General features: G+C 30.3%; 2 protein-coding genes across 2 annotated transcripts; both read right to left on the bottom strand.

Annotated features, from left to right (window-relative positions):
- Positions 1-11,425: 11,425 nt before the first annotated feature.
- Positions 11,426-12,004, bottom strand: LOC124355948 (piggyBac transposable element-derived protein 4-like). Its single transcript, XM_046807096.1, has one exon. The coding sequence runs from the start codon at positions 12,002-12,004 to the stop codon at positions 11,426-11,428; it is 579 nt and encodes a 192-aa protein (XP_046663052.1).
- A 142-nt stretch (positions 12,005-12,146) lies between these two features.
- On the bottom strand, positions 12,147-13,196 carry LOC124355946 (piggyBac transposable element-derived protein 3-like). The gene has a single exon (XM_046807095.1). It carries the CDS (start codon positions 13,194-13,196, stop codon positions 12,147-12,149), a length of 1,050 nt encoding a protein of 349 aa, XP_046663051.1.
- Between the last annotated feature and the right edge of the window lie 3,416 nt (positions 13,197-16,612).

Here is a 16,612-nt window from a genome sequence, read left to right as displayed (position 1 = left end):
TAATACGATGAAGCCTTAACTATGTAGTCTATCAAACGGCACAATAAAGCTATCCAAATTATGTATGTGGATCGGCGTAACTGTTCCAATTGTCTTCTTTTACACTGACTTTCTTCTCTTTTAAACTGATTATAAACTAATGTTTAATATTAACTGAGAGGTATATATTTCAAAATAAAATCAAGCATATGAAATTAAAATCCATATAGTTACAGTACTTTTAATCACTTCGATAACAACTTATTTAAATAATATATGTAATTGTTTGAAAAAGATGTCTATACCAATTTCACAATAAAAAATTAAATATCCTTTGATTACAAATTGTTATTGAAAAATAACTCATCTATTTGTATATATATATTGTTAACCATATACTAACAACGTCTTAGAATAAAAAAAACGGTACGCGACAAGAAAATTTATGAATTTTATAGTTTTATAACCTTTTTAATCTTATTGCGTGAAAACAATAAATGTATTCCGCTTAATAAACAATAAAAACTATAACTTTAATTTACAATAGCATGATATGATACGCTGTAAACAAAATAAATACATGGACGCTAAATCTACTAATAGTCTCAAATATGTGAGCAATTAAGAGCAATTAAACAATATATATTATTTATTTCAAGGATGATAAAATTATATTGTTTGTTGAGAAATCTTGATTGAGATTTTTTAGCCCGAACAAAGTCGTGTATACTATGCAATGCTGTGTTACATAGTTAACTATAGTCAGTTTTATAAAAGAATGATATAATTGAGATATTTCAGAATATTAATGGTATAGTGATTGAAATTAAAATAATATACAAAAATTACAAAAGACAATAGCTTTGTTTCTCAAAATCCAATTAGGATTTTTGCTGTCTTAGAAAGATAATGATAAGGCTCGTAATATTTTTAATGGTATTTTTAAATATATGAAATATTTAATGCAATAAATCAATGTTAATTAATTTAATATTATCTTCTTCAAAAGGAATTAGCTGTTTCACCGCTATTTAGTTAAATCAATGAAATATTTTTAAACAATGTTATAAATAACGAAACATGAATAGCCTTAAACTACTGTAGTAATTAAAATATTCTTATAAATGTTTAATTCAGGTGTGAAACATTTATTTTATCTTCTAATCACTTCAGAAAATATTAGGTGATATTACAGTTGACTCACCACTTGGCAAGACGGAGACAGCAGTTACGCGACATAAGTGATCGCCGTCATGTTAAATAAGTATTTCTTCTTTAGAACCCTGCAACTAATTGTCATATAAAGTGAATTTCAAATTTTTTGATCGACAAAATTTAGTCAATAACAGACTTGTTAACAAATTTGTTGCGGCTTGTAATACTCTGCCTATTGTAAAGTGTAGTAGCAACGTGTGTGTAATCGCTTGTAATAATCCTAAAACTACTTGTGCTTGTATGTGTTTACATAAATTCAAATAGATTATATGACATTTCCATGATGAATATCTTATTAAAAATCAACTGTAAACTTGATTAATGCAGAAACTATCTATGTGTAAAATCATGTCAAGATAGCAAAATTACGGTTGGAATAATCAATGGAATAATATCCTTGATAGACTGAATTTGCAAAAATACAAAAAATATTTGAAAACAAATTCAATTTTACCAAGTAAGAGGAAAGTATTGTGCCAAGTTTAAGGCCAGGTGTTAGTGAATCCTGTAACCCAACGGAATGGACAAATTTTATTTGTTTCTGTCCGTGTGTCTATGTGATATCTTGAAAGGTGATTTGTAACTGTGTATAATGTTTCATTTCTATACGAGTGACCTCAAGTTTGCTGATGATGTGTGCCATTCCAAGGGATTTTAATAAGCGCGTTATGAATAGTTTCTTCTTCGTAATATGGGTAACCATGACGGCAATGAGAAATAGCTTTGTAGATAAATTTATTATTTAACTTACATTTGTTAAGTCTTAGCTCTGTTCCGAATTAATATTAATTGCAATAAAAAGTATGTGTTATGCTATTAAAAATACTACTAATTAATTATTAAATATGAAATAGCGTTGAGTATATCAATACATATTAAAATAAAACTCCATTAAATAATTAAAATAACGACATTGATATGAAATTGTCATCAATCGGTTTGAGCTTCCCCAAATTTATTCATAAACTTGCAATAACATAAGTGAAAAATTGTTGCAGCTCAACATATAACTTACAATAGAGAGAGATGACACTGGGAGAGTTAGTGAGAAATTGTGTTAATCGGCTAGACAGTATCAGAGTAAGCCCTCATTACAGCACAGAATCCAATTTACAGAGGAGTCACTGATTGCTCAATCCCAGACGATCGCTTAGTCTTGAATAATTGCCAATACTGCTAAGCCGTATTTTACCATTTCAACACACAGTAACAGTTTTAAATGGAACTACTAAATTTGAATTTCGCGTCGTCTTTGGACTGAGGAGACGCGAGTTGTCGGATTATCACTTCTATAGTAATCGAAATGTGCTTAGTTACATGAAGGTTATATATAATACAGATCATACATACATCTTTCGATTTATGTTATCACTTTTACCTCATTGTCAAGTACACTTCCAATGTACATTAATACAATTTTTAATTTGCATTATTAAACTAGGCATAACTTAGATCTTACTACCATCAGGTATAGACCCGACACTATAAATAATATTTCAAATTTGTCATGTCTATGAAAACATTTAATTAGATTGAAATAACATCTTTCTTAAATGCAGGGTATTATTCTTCAACGAAACAAGCTCGTGGGAAAATAATAAAGAAATTAGACCGTTTATTATTTGAGTCATTACAAGTCTAAGCAGTTTTCATTCTAAACGATTGACAAAACTAAAAGGTTTGGTTACTGCCTAAACCGGTCTTAATAACTTAATTTTTACTTCTCATTATTGTGAGTCATTAATAATTAATATTTAATATCGATGTTCAATCAAAATATTCCTTTTATCTTTCTAAATATGAGAAAGTAATAAGGTTTACTATACTCTTTTATAATTTTAAGGGAGAATCTTACCAAACAAATTATGTATTATGATCTTCAGTTTTTTTTTTAGTTTTTGTAGCTTGAAACCTCTTATTTTGAATTGCATACTATAATATTTGCTGTATATCTAAGTAAATGTGTTTTATTTGTAGTTTTCATAGTGCACTTTTAAGTTTTTCACATCATGTTTCACAAGCTGTGTGGTGCACGTGCAGACTAGAAATATATCATATTACTGCAGGGCAATCTTTTACTTAATAGAGGACATTACTCAATTTATAAAAATAATATTTAGAGATTTTATGGACTATAGAAACCTTGACAAATATTTAATAAGAAACACTTAAACTTCAAAACAGTGATAGAGTACTGTAAAATAGAACTATATCCCCAATAAACTTTTGCGGCTCTAAACATACTAACATTTTGAACATGCATGGTGACCTCAGCTTTTTAATGATGTAAATGTAAGAAAGTTTAAGATACTGCTTCAGTTTGGACAAGACCCCGGTAGTTGCGATGGCCAAACTAGACAAACGACGAGTAAATGCTGCAAACAAAGCACTAGAAGTAAAGTATAAGAAAAAGTAAGGGACTTCTGACAAGAAGATTTGAGGATATTCATGAGCAAGAAGAAGAAGAAGCTGGACCTTCTTATGGGACAGGAATGTAAAAGTGTGTAAGTATAAATAACGTACATAATGTATTTTTAATTTCCGAAAGAATGCTTTAAAATTTTTTATATATTTTTCTGGATCTCATATATATATATATATATATATATAACAAATAAACTTGCTGGTTCAACTGTTGCAAGTTCTAAATAAATAGTACAGGTTTCTTTAAAGAAAATGTATTTCGTATGATCAGATATAAATAAATGCACTATAATATTATATATACAGGGTAAATTGCTTCCCTTAAGTAATATGAATGAAATTAAGTTTATTTATATGCTTATCTGAATGCAAATCATGTGCACAGATTTATATAGTCAAAACCTATAACAGAATATTTGCTAAGAAGCAAAAGTAAGTAGTTTAAAAAATTGTAATAAAGATTTATTTTGACAGCGAACATTTAGGAAATTTTAAGATTAATTTCTAATGCTAACAAATAAATAAATAAAACTGGATACTAAATTTACGTATTAAACGGATATATAATAATTGTACCTTGTTCATTATACAGTATTTAGAGCTTAGTTGAAGATGGTGCTGGTATTGCTTAGACAGAGAAACAGACAAAGAAGACTTGAATTGTTTTTAAGTTTAGTGCTTTTTTATGTATACAGAATAATACTGGGTGATTATAAGCTCTTACGAAAAAATTCAAAGAATTATTTCTTACTTATGGAATGATTAACATACTGCGTTTTGAATGTACCAGAAATGATCAAACACACCATTTAAACCAGTATGTATACATTTTTTTAAAATTATTTCTTCCTAAATTGTAAGATTAAATGGGAACACCGTGGAACTGCAGCTGTAAAACTAGTGGAGGCTTAGACATATACTGTAAAATATGTGTTATATTTGTTAAAGCTTCTTTCCACTGACACTTTAAGTCGCTACGCGTATTATATCGGTCTTCAGTTCTTGTTCATGTTAGAGCTGCAATACTGGATATTGATATAAATTACCAAGTTTTCTTTGCTTTTGGAAGTTTTTATTTCATGATACTAATTACAAATACGGTTAATAATATTCATTTCTATAAAACTAGTTTTCCGTTTATTGAGACACGAGCTGGAATCAGATATCACACTATTAAAAGAAATTAAAAAAAATTCAAAATAAATAATATTTACCTGTTCTGAACTCAAATTTGCAACACTTATAATTATAGATATTTGATTAGTTAAAAGATAATATCTGTTTAATACACAAATTAACCTACTTTATAATTTTAAATTACATCTGATCAAACACAACTGTGGTCGAATCCTTTAGTAATATAAAGCCCTTTCAGACTTTATGCAGTGACGGGAGCCCACACCTTCAGTACCTTACTTACCAACAACAACCACGAACACACGAGGTTAAATGTGCAGGATGTATTAAATATTTCAGGAAGCGTGTACTTAAATTATCTTTCCTTGTAAAACGCCCACTGAAAAAGGTATATAGTGATAAAAATTAGTATTTTAAATTATGTTTAATGCTCTGATATTTAATCATTATCCGATAGTGTAATAATGGATAAAGATAAAATGTATCGAAAGTGTTTGTAAATTATAATTTTTAATTTCTGATACTCTGGATTGCGCTAAAGAAACTGCTGTAGGCTCCAAATATAAAAGTTTAAAAGAAAGTTTCTTCTTGTACAGAAAACACTTTAACGCTACAAAAGAGAAAGTTCAGTTTCCCTAAAAATATTATTCTTTCTCTGGTACATAAAGACAAGATATTTTTCTTTAACGATTTAACGCTATAGATTATGAAATACAACCATGACTCAAACCACTTGAGAAGATATAAAGGATCAGCAAATGCTTATTAAATTCTCTTAGGAGATTAAAAATTAAATAACAAGTTGGATGGATAACATTTCGTACGTAAAAGGCATATTTTGAAAAAAAAAATTTACTACACAAAGAAACTGGAAAATTTTAAATTTACACTGTGATGAATAAACAAAGATAATAACATTAACGGTTGAAACAATATGTAACGATGAAACTCATAGTACCATTCTCCAAAATAATTGACATATTTTATCTTATCATTCAGAATATTAGTGCTTATAGCTTACTCACATGGCCACTATTAACAGGATATAGCTAGTGTAAGATTTTATCTCATAAGTCGTACTTAACGGTCACAAGAGCAATGCTTGCAACTTGACAGCAATAATAAGCCAAAAAATATGTGCTACCCTATCGTTTCTAATAGCAGCATACTTACTTAATGTACTTTGGTTACGTGTTATATTTTTTTGTCAATAAACATTATTATTATAACCCTTGCAATAAAAATAAACGTTCCAATTTATTGCCTCAAATACTATAATATAAATTAGTTTTAACTATCCTAGTACGTTTTCGATAACGTAAACGCAATGGGGTAAAGACATTTCTCTGAATATTAATTGGCAGGTAATTCAGGCGTTCCCGCAATTTTACTTATGATTTTAAGAATTTTCTAGTAGTTTCATATGACAATACTATATGGTTTTCTGTTTATAAATAAAAAGGTAACAGATGGATATAAGCAACGTGTATCCATCTATTGAGTTTTTATTTAGTTATTTACTATTGTTGTTTAAATCATTGGTACGGCATTTTTATGTTATGCATTTTTACCAGAGTCTGGGGTTTCCACCCAGAAAAGGAAATCAATTAACTTATATGTTTAATATTTAAAGATATCAATAATTCACATAAATAGCATTCACACACTTGCATGCTCCTGCTGATTTTTGTCGGAGACGGTTATGTAACCTTGCTCTCTCTTACAAAGGCGAGTTAATAACTATAATTAGTCAGGGAAAATTCTGACTAATTTTCCATCAAGATGAGTTTATCGAGTCGTAAGTATCAACTTATGTAATATAAAAAAGTAATTAACACAATAAATATACAAATGCTTTTTAACCGAACGAGCCTAATACTTAATCCTTTCAAGAAAGGACTTCTGGTTCAAATTGTAATGTTAAATCCTATTGATTGTAGTGCCTCTTAGTTGTTTATACTAGACCCATTACTGTTTACTATTTAAATAAGCGATATTAGTTAAGTACTTAAATATAATCGTTTTTCTCTTAAGTTAATGAGCTACAGACTTATACACACTTTAAAGTAACTTATGTTGTTTCGATTATGAACAATACCAATGAAGACATAGAACGTATTTTCCAGTGGAAAATAATTCATGACCTCCAGCTTATCTCGGCAAAACATAACCTGCATAATTTGGACACTATCATTCGCTGAACTCTTTAATACTCTTGGATGAACTGACACAGTGATTAATACATAATATTACATATGGATAATTTATGTTATTTAAAAATAATACAGGTATTTATACAGTTTTTTTTAACACTTTTACTAAGTTATTGATGTTTTCTCGGGTTTACTATTGTAGCGCTGTTTGAAATAAGATGACTGTATAACTAAGTGACAGATTACAACAAACTATTGTATACGTTTAATTTTTAATCTACCATGGGACGCGCATGTTTCTGCTGATTATACAGAACTGAATACATTTAAAACCATTGCTCGAAATACTGCAGACTGGATTATAACCGCAACTTTACCGTGACTTTGAATGTGCATCTGTGAGAAGCTAAAAGAATTCTCTCCCTAACTTTTTACTCTACGAATTCCTCGTTATAGTATTACAAAATATTTTACTCTTACTGCTTGCAAAACCTGCAGTTCACTTTCTAATTTCATTTGCGCAATAGACAGCTGTTCAATTTGGAGGTGGTACTAAAAAAGCATTACCTGGAACAGATGACCATGGATGGTGTTTTGGGGGCAGTAAATTGTGATCTTGAATTATGTGCATATGTGCGTGCGTGTATGAGCTTACTTTAATATTTATAAATGTAAACGTGTAAGTAAAATAGTTATTTATTTGTATACATGTTTGTGAAACATGAAAATATTTCTATTATTGGTAAATTTCACTATAGTTAAGTTTGTAGTAAATAAAACAAATTTAGTTTGTCGTAATTCTTTTTTACTTTTATGTATGGTCATGCACATTTAAAATTTTAGTGGTATCTTCAATTGTGAGATTAAAGAAAAGAATTGACCAAATATGAGGTCACACTTTAATTCTCAATCAACAAATACAATGATAAGATACTCGAATCATGCTGTTTTAACAGGGTTTTATTTGTTACATTTATAAAAAAACTAATATCAACTTCCACCTAATCATAAATACTGGAGTTTGTTGTTAATAATAACTTGTAAATGTAATAAAAATACAACTATTACAACATATCTGGACTGAGTAATACGAGTAAAATTACAAGCATATTCAACTCAAAAATGAATAAAAATAATTATATGAAACAGCATTAAGATATGTGTTATTAATACAAACAAGTTCACATTTATTTAGGCTCTTCTTTTGTGGATTTATTTGGATGAAAGAAGGATAGTAAAAGAAATTTTGACTCAACATAAACAATCACTCCTTCATAAACTGTCATAGATCTTTTACTGGTTAAAACCAGCACTTTCAAACATGTTTAAACCACGTAGCATTTCTGTTATTAGAGTGATTGCTTATGAGAGTTGTTCTATTTACTTCAATATTTAAGATTTTTTTTTATTTGGCTGTCACTGGTAGGAGAAGCAGCGTTGAGGTAGTTAGACATTCTAAATGATAAATATCACATGTATGAAAGAAAGATTTAAACAATTATTTAGTGTATGGAAACTGTCGCTGTTACAATATAATTTATAATTAAATTTATATTCCATATTATTTCAAGCTGTATTTCTAATTTCAGTGTATAGATCGAATTTCCAATACATTTACAGATTGCATCTCTTTATAAACACGCCACAATAGAGGGAGAAGTACCAGTGTTAAGGTAAGTAGGTCTGCACCTGCGCTCATGGACGTTATTAGGTTTTCTATCTATATGATAACATGTATTATTCCAACGGCATTGTGTTTTAAATGGATACGATAGATTTTAGTCTCATATACCAAGCTATTTATATTGAGATGTCACATACGTAAATGTGTCAGATCATCTCAATAGGGTTTAAATTAGAATCGCTTCAAAATAATAACGTCTTCAATGGTAAATTAAAATAGGTTTACATTCAGTAAAGAACCATAATAATACAAACCCCACAATTGAAAAAAATATTCTTACATGGTACATACAAATATTATAACAAATAAATAAAAAATACTTCGATAATATTATAAACAAACATTGCCTGAGCATGTAATAAATGATTATTATGAGTATCTTAGTTACCAAGATAAGTTAAATAAAACAAAATCTTACCTTGTGATACATCTGCTTGATTTTATGTAACGTTTTACAGTAGTTCGTCGTGAAGGATTTTATTATTATTTTTAGTATTAGCAGATTAAATTGACATTTAATTATTATAATAATGAATTTTAGAAAATAGCAATAAATAATTTTATAAATTTCGGTAGAAGAGAAGTATTTAAATCTTACATTTTAAAGACATTGCGTTTCAGCTTGATGCATCCAGGAAGATTATGTGGCTAGTCAAACTCTATATTTAGTTAATACTATATATACACGAATAAATTTTATCGAAATACCTAGATTAAAGGCCCAACAATCGCAATTGTAAAGATCCATTATTGGACTAGTGTATTGTCAGCCATTGCATTAATAATTTATTGAACCCTTTTAAACAGATTTTTAATGGCATATCAATTAATCTGGCATTTTTACTTCTAAGTCAAAATAAATTTACACGGTATAAAAATAAAAATTGAGTATTTACTACTCCCATCAAGTGCCATGTTGATTGATAATACATTAGCTGCAAAACTTCCATAAATGTCTTAAAAAATACTTTTAGGTGTTAATTCTTTTAAATGTGCATAAATAAAATTATAGCGGTGGTTTTGAAATAACCTAAAAATCTAATTTGGGTAATTGGTATTATATATAGGAACATTAATTGAATAATCAAATAACCACGTAACTCATTGCACTCTGCCGTGTAAGTTCAAGAAGTCAGACTCGACTCTATAGTATGTGCTCTGCAGTAGGTTGATATCTGCGTAGTCTAATTTAATAGAAATTACTACTATTCTCACGAACTAAAACACCTTAAAACAATGTACCTTAACACCCATACTTTATGGATATATTGTATTTGCACCTGTTTATTTTGTCATCTCACTAGCTGAATTTCTTTTTAGTAATTGTTGACAGGTTTCAAAGCCAACTTTGACTTTGAGCCCTGTCATGAAAAACACAATAAAAAATTAAACCCCAAAGAAATACGAACGACTCCCAGATACATGTATCATATAGAAGTGCTTCGAAAAATTGGCTATGTGATAAATCTGTCCAAGAATCTGATAAAATCCAAACGTCAATTTTATATAAGGAAATCATTCATATAGATACATCAAAGATGCAGTTAATTGATATTTTATTATCAAATTTTGTTGAAAGATTAATGGCATACATTACAATTACGAATGTATAACATCCAACGTCCAATATAAAGCAATAAGTAATAAGAAAAACCCAAGAGTTTTCAAATGATTATTCTTGCAATTTTTATCAAATAGTTACTTTTCGAGGCAAAATTTAGAATGCACCAATACTTATATATTGTCATTGTGTCGGATTATATTATTCGAAAGAAGTAGAAAAATTAGTATTTTAACGAAAATACCCCTTCAAAGGATATAATAACATTATGTTCGTCCATATAATACTGCTTTTAATTTTTTCTATACCCAAACTACCTCTCTCAGGACGGGTACTTCTTCTAACTATAATGTTACTTAAGTTTAATAACACGTATTGCTTTACACCAAGGAACATTAATTTAATTTACTTTATTTATAATTATAAAAACTAATATAACAAATTATGCAGCTATGGTGGAAAGGGTTGATTGAATATGAATTTTAAGTTATGCTCCACTTTACCTCTTAGTGCTGTGTCTGAAACCAAAAGCTGTCACAGATTTGACTCCTGGCATCTAGAGTCATGTTTGTCTAAATTAATATTATGATATTTTCTGGCTTCGAAATAAAAATGTGCGAAAACACCAATTTGTCTATTGGAGGAGAAACAGAGTTCCTTCATGCTAAAACTATACACGAGTATTTACTAACACTACCAATTTTATTATTTAGTTATTTTTTAGTCTGTGCTCAACAGCGGTTGATGGCATTTTGAAATAATAAGAATTATAACTATCAAGCTTTTTCTATGCTTTAAAGACCACAAATGTAAGAATATATAAAATAGGTTAAGTTAGTTTAAACATATGGTTGTGCTGTAATAAAACAATGTTTACATAAAGCAGTTCATTCCATTAACCCTTTGAAGCACGTTTTACAAAAAATGAATATTTTAGTGATTTTATATTGTTTCCCTATAGAAATAACCTTTGTAAGTACAGTACATTTATTTTTAGATTTTGTCAATCATAATTTATATTTATTTTTGAGGTGGTTTCACTGCATAACCACTATGCAAGTACGGTCTTTGGGTGTATGCAAATAAAATTAAATTTTCTCCACCAACTTTTATTTAATACAATCAATAAATGACTATTCTAACAATCAAAAACTGATTGTGTTGATAATGTTATTATTACTTCATATGTGGACACTTTTTATTTATTCCTTTCGGTGATAGGCTCGGAAACAATCTTTTAGTTCACTCAAACAAAGGGCAACACCACACGTTTCACATACCCATTTCGACCGATGAACTTCTTCTTTGCTGGAGCATTGAGCACAACGTCGAGACGTTCCTCTTACTGGCATGTGTGCATTTTCCGTAAAACGAAGTTTCTTGTGGAACCTTTGGTTTGTAGTTGTTGATTGGAGTTGAAGAACTTCGTCTTCCTCTAGTTTCTCCACGAGGTACTCCCAGAAGGGCTTTTGACACGCTTCTCCTAAACTCTTTTAGTGTCAGTGGTTTTCCCTGGGATAGCATTGAAAATATGATAAAAGAGTTTACTATGGTTGTGTCCAGAAAGTGCCAGAAGATTCTGTGCCACCACTTTTTGGACTTGCGATCTATTGAGTAGGTAGATTTCAACATGTCTGCCTTATCGACATAGCCCATGTGAGCATTGTAGTCCTTTACTAATATAGGGCATGGAACAGCTACAATTTCACCGTTTGCCTGTTTTCTGTTTACAGTTGTCACTTCGTTAGGATTGTGGTAATTAGAAAGAAAGTAGATACCTCTCTTGTCTTTCCATTCGACAGCTACAATTCCAGTCATAGTTGACATGAAGTCATGTTCTCCTTGATTCATATGTTTCCCTTCAGGCAAACACTCTTTTGGAAAAAAATTGTCTGTCAGCTCTTGTTGTACCACAAGCTTGAATATTGTTTTTCTGTAAGTAAATCATTAGATTGACTGAGCTAAAAAAATTGTCACAATATATTACATAATTCTAATTTACTAATTCTTCAGTGAGTTCTGTTACTACCCTTTGCCCAAGATTCTTTTCAACTATTCCAGCCCTTTTACCTTCGTAGATTTGAAATTGGCTGATAAAGCCTTTTTCATCAGCCCTCACCCAAACTTTGTACCCACGTTTGGTTGGCTTATCTGGCATATATTGCTTGATTCCACTCCGACCTTTGAATGGAATCATGCTCTCATCAATTGATTGAAATCGAGATGGAGCATAGCATGCTTTGTAGGTTTCTTGAAGCTTGTTTAGGAGAGGCCTGATCTTATATAGTTTAGGAGAATCTCGTTCGGGCATGTCATTATTATTGTTTATATGTAAATTTGTTAAAAGCCAGCCAAATCTGTTCACAGACATGTATGAAGATATGTAGTCATCTCTCAAATCTGCCTCTGAAGACCAGTAATCACGGTAGGAGGGAAGTTTTTTTATTCCCATTAGGATATTTAGGCCTAGAAACACTTTCATTTCTTTCCTTGTTGTTGGAAATCTGATAACGCCCCCACCTATTTGGGTAGCGTAAACATTGGTTTCAAACACAAGTTTGTCAACTAGATCGTCGGGAAAAAGAGCTGAAAACACATCAACTGGGGTTGAAGCGTCAATTAGGGGACCTGTGCGTTCATTGAAATCATACGACTTATTGGGTGAGTAGTACTTTTGATACCACGTAACACTATCTTTGTAAAGTCTGTTAGCCAAAGGCTCAGAGTCCTCATCAAATTGAACGTCCATAGGCTGATTTTGAACGTCCAAGACTGCATTACCTTCGGGAATGCCAGGCTCTACCCCCTCTGCACTATGATTATCTTGAAAGTCATTTTCATTAATAATTAAAATCGGGATTTCATTACCTTCAGCTGTTTGGGCTAGGTCCAAATAATCTACCTCTAAGATTCCATTTTCTGCAACTGTGTATATTCCTTCAGCAACATCCGGGTATACTTGATCTTCGTCGTCCTCTGATTCAGGGTCAGATGGGATGTCTTCAGTTTCCGCCAGCCAAGCCTCTATGGATTTGTTCTCCATGGTTATAGTACCCCCTGAAATCAATAAGCAGTTGTAAAAAATGTAATAAGTAGTTTTATATAGTAAAAATAACAATATAAAACAGGTTTAGCAACTGGTACGTAGTATAAACTTGGGGCCGACCCCAAATGCATGGTGGTCATGTGGTGAAACCACTACAATAACGCCTAATATTTATTCGCCTGGCATCTCAAATCTAATTATTATAGTTTATATGTATATATTTAAGTACATTTATACTGAAAATATATGTTTGTACTTACCAAAAGTGATCAAAGCACAAAAGAAATACAAATATGTTACACTCAGTCAAGGCATGGACTCTTCTTTCACCCAGTCGTGGCAAACAACGCTCCTGCCGGGATTTGGGCGAATCTAGTGGAGCGGTTACGTAATTTGCCGCTAGAATGCGTCCTAAATCACTTCTGGAAGGTGGTTTCGTATATGCACCACTATGCGGGAAAGGAATAGAAATAAAAACATAGGTGGTTTCACTATGATGCCACTGTGCTTCAAAGGGTTAACAGGGTTTTTCAATTAATATTTTGTTGCTGTGATGCCACTGTACAGACAAGAGGGGCGTAAAATGGAGATATTCTTTAAATAAGAATATATGTTGACTATGGACCCTAAGAATGTCTATGTAACATTTCAGTACAATCGGTCCATTACTTTTTTCTTGATTGAGTAAAACAAAAACACACATACTATTAGAATTCCATATAATATTATAGATAGAGCTGAAGTAAAAGGTGTAAGACTAGAGCTGTGTTCTTTACAGTTATTATTATAGTTTGCAGTACATATAGTGCGACTGCAATGCTGCTTGTAATCTTGGGATAGTTTGGTGCATCAGATTATTTTAGATATGTCACCCTTTATATCAAGTTATCTTTTTACTATTATTACCAGATAATGTGTATTCTATTATTTATATTAAGCAAATATGTATCTAATACATAGTATCGTGTATGACTGCAGAATGACTTTTAATACTTATACGATTAACTGCACTAATAGAAAATTGCTATTTACGAAGTACTGATTTAAGAAGCTTAGATCCGTATAATGGGTGTATATTCACCAAGCAGTAAAATGCCTGTAAAAAAATTATTTATTCATTCCTATTTAGTACAAAACTGAAAAAAGTGGTTTTTAGTTTAGGTTAAAGTTCTCTTTTTGTGGTTTATTTCCAAATTGAGAGGCTTATAGGTCTGATAAAACAAACTAGATAAATTGCCTATAGGATTATTTCTACCTACGGTCATATGTGATGTTCTATCGTCTCACTCTGATTTGAGACTAAATATGCATTAGACATTGCTAAATAGGATATAAGGAACAAGCTGAGATCTCCTAATGAATATGAAAGATATGACCAATGAAAGTGAATACATTGTCAACTACAGTTAGGGTAAATTTGACAGATATAGTAAATACGGAAAAAGATAAAGATGATATTATTAGGGCTGAATTTGTCTTAAAATTTATATAATTAATATCAGAAATAACATAAAAGGATCTATCCAGTCCCTTGGTTGGTACCTGATGTGTCTATTTTAAAAATTCTAAACCCGAATGTCGTAACGAAAATGTTATTTGATGATGATAAATTACAAAAACTATATCTTATTTTTTGGTAACACGTATGTGTGAGATAAAAGCATTTCTAAACTTTAACCTAACGGTAATATCAGATTGGATTGCTTGATTACATTATAAGATATTGTATCGATATAGTGACCCCCTTCAGTAATCTAGCCGTCTTGAAGAGGAAACTATTATATTGTATTATGTCATAACCAGTTGCTGAGATGTAAACTAACTAGATAAGCTTAAAGCAATACACGATGGTGCAAACTTCTCCACTATTTCGAGGTTTACCACACCAACCTCCTCTCACTCTCGAGCTATGCGTATGCTTTGTCTCTGCTTGGACTTGTTTGACTTATTACAAAATATTCTATTTTCAGGTTAACCAATAAATCACATTTATTCAATCATTAACCGTATTTATGAATTATATAAATAACATTGTTATTTTAAAATATAGTCCAACAGATTAATTACATGTATTTAAAGAGCATTGTGAAATTACTCATAATGTTTAAAAACAGCATTTATGGATAGTGGTCATTAACTGCATTTTTTAGAAATGAGGTTTATGATTGTCCCTTAATAACATATTAGGATTATACGAGCCTTATTAAATACATTTGAACATATTTTAACTTTAAATTACTAACGAATATCTATTCAAAGTGTATGTAACATTTTTAAAACTATTATTCATCAAAAGGAAAAGGTTTATATGAACAAATACTAATCTAATTGTGGCCTATTTACTCAGAAAGTAAGAAAACTTTTTCTGTTTGTGTATGTTTGTCTCCCCTTGGACATGATATTTTGAGAACGACGTGTAATTTTGTTGATGACAAATTAAGATGATTGCGATTTTGATTCTCTTTTAATAACACATATTTAACTAGAAAGGCTTCTAGAGCTATATGTCCTATGGATAAACCGTTACAATGACATCACTATGTTGTAACTTTGACAACGACCCTTCTCTCTGTAAACGGTTATGTTATGTTTGATAAAAATGATTTATGTTTCAGTAAACATAGCTCAAGAAATGTATCGTAGCTAGTCGCAATTTTGAATCTTTTAAAATATCATTATCTCTAGAAATAGTAATACTATAGATAAATATATTTTCACATTGTAGTAATTGACATTAAGAAATAAATAAGACAAGTTTATCTTGTTTTAATACAAAAAATAGCGTCTGTTGAAAATGCTTAAAATCAAATAACAAAACAAAGAACATACATATAACATTTTCGCATCATACCAACAATTTTGTAATTTCCATAGCAATTCCAACAATACTTTTTTTATAAAAGCTGTCAACGCATAAGTGAGCATTACTACATTAAAAGTATGCCAGATGCAATAAAACTTTATGTTAGATAAATATTAAAGAATCACATGTATAAGAATAATCAACAACAAAACAACAACGCCAGTACAAAGTAGTCTACTAGTAGATGTTGGAAGATACAATAAAAGGGAATTAGGCTAAAGTTTCGTAGTAGAACAGTAAATTATAGCAAACTTGACACCAAACACTACTTACAAGGGAAGACGTACGACTGAGAATTGCCAGGCTTGAGTTAAGTGCATAATTGTTCTGAGATGTATATTACTGCACTTAAAATTAACTAGATTGTTCAGCTGAATTTCACCATGATATAATATACATTATGAGCAGAAGTATTACCTACTTTATTCAATCAACCCAAATGACTATTTTCCCAAAATTTAATTAATTAAGATAAGTTTGTTTGTTTATCTGTCCCTTTATTATGATTACGTGATTTTTAAAGGTAGAGGTGGATTGGTTCCTCTTGTTC

Source organism: Homalodisca vitripennis, chromosome 2 (genome assembly GCF_021130785.1).
Source record: "Homalodisca vitripennis isolate AUS2020 chromosome 2, UT_GWSS_2.1, whole genome shotgun sequence".
Taxonomy (NCBI): Eukaryota; Metazoa; Arthropoda; class Insecta; order Hemiptera; family Cicadellidae; genus Homalodisca; species Homalodisca vitripennis.
This window is presented reverse-complemented; position numbering and strand designations above follow the sequence as displayed.

Coding starts and splice junctions, on each gene's coding strand:
- LOC124355946 (XM_046807095.1), bottom strand. CDS start 13,196: ATGGAGAACAAATCCATAGAGGCTTGGCTGGCGGAAACTGAAGACATC.
- LOC124355948 (XM_046807096.1), bottom strand. CDS start 12,004: ATGAATCAAGGAGAACATGACTTCATGTCAACTATGACTGGAATTGTA.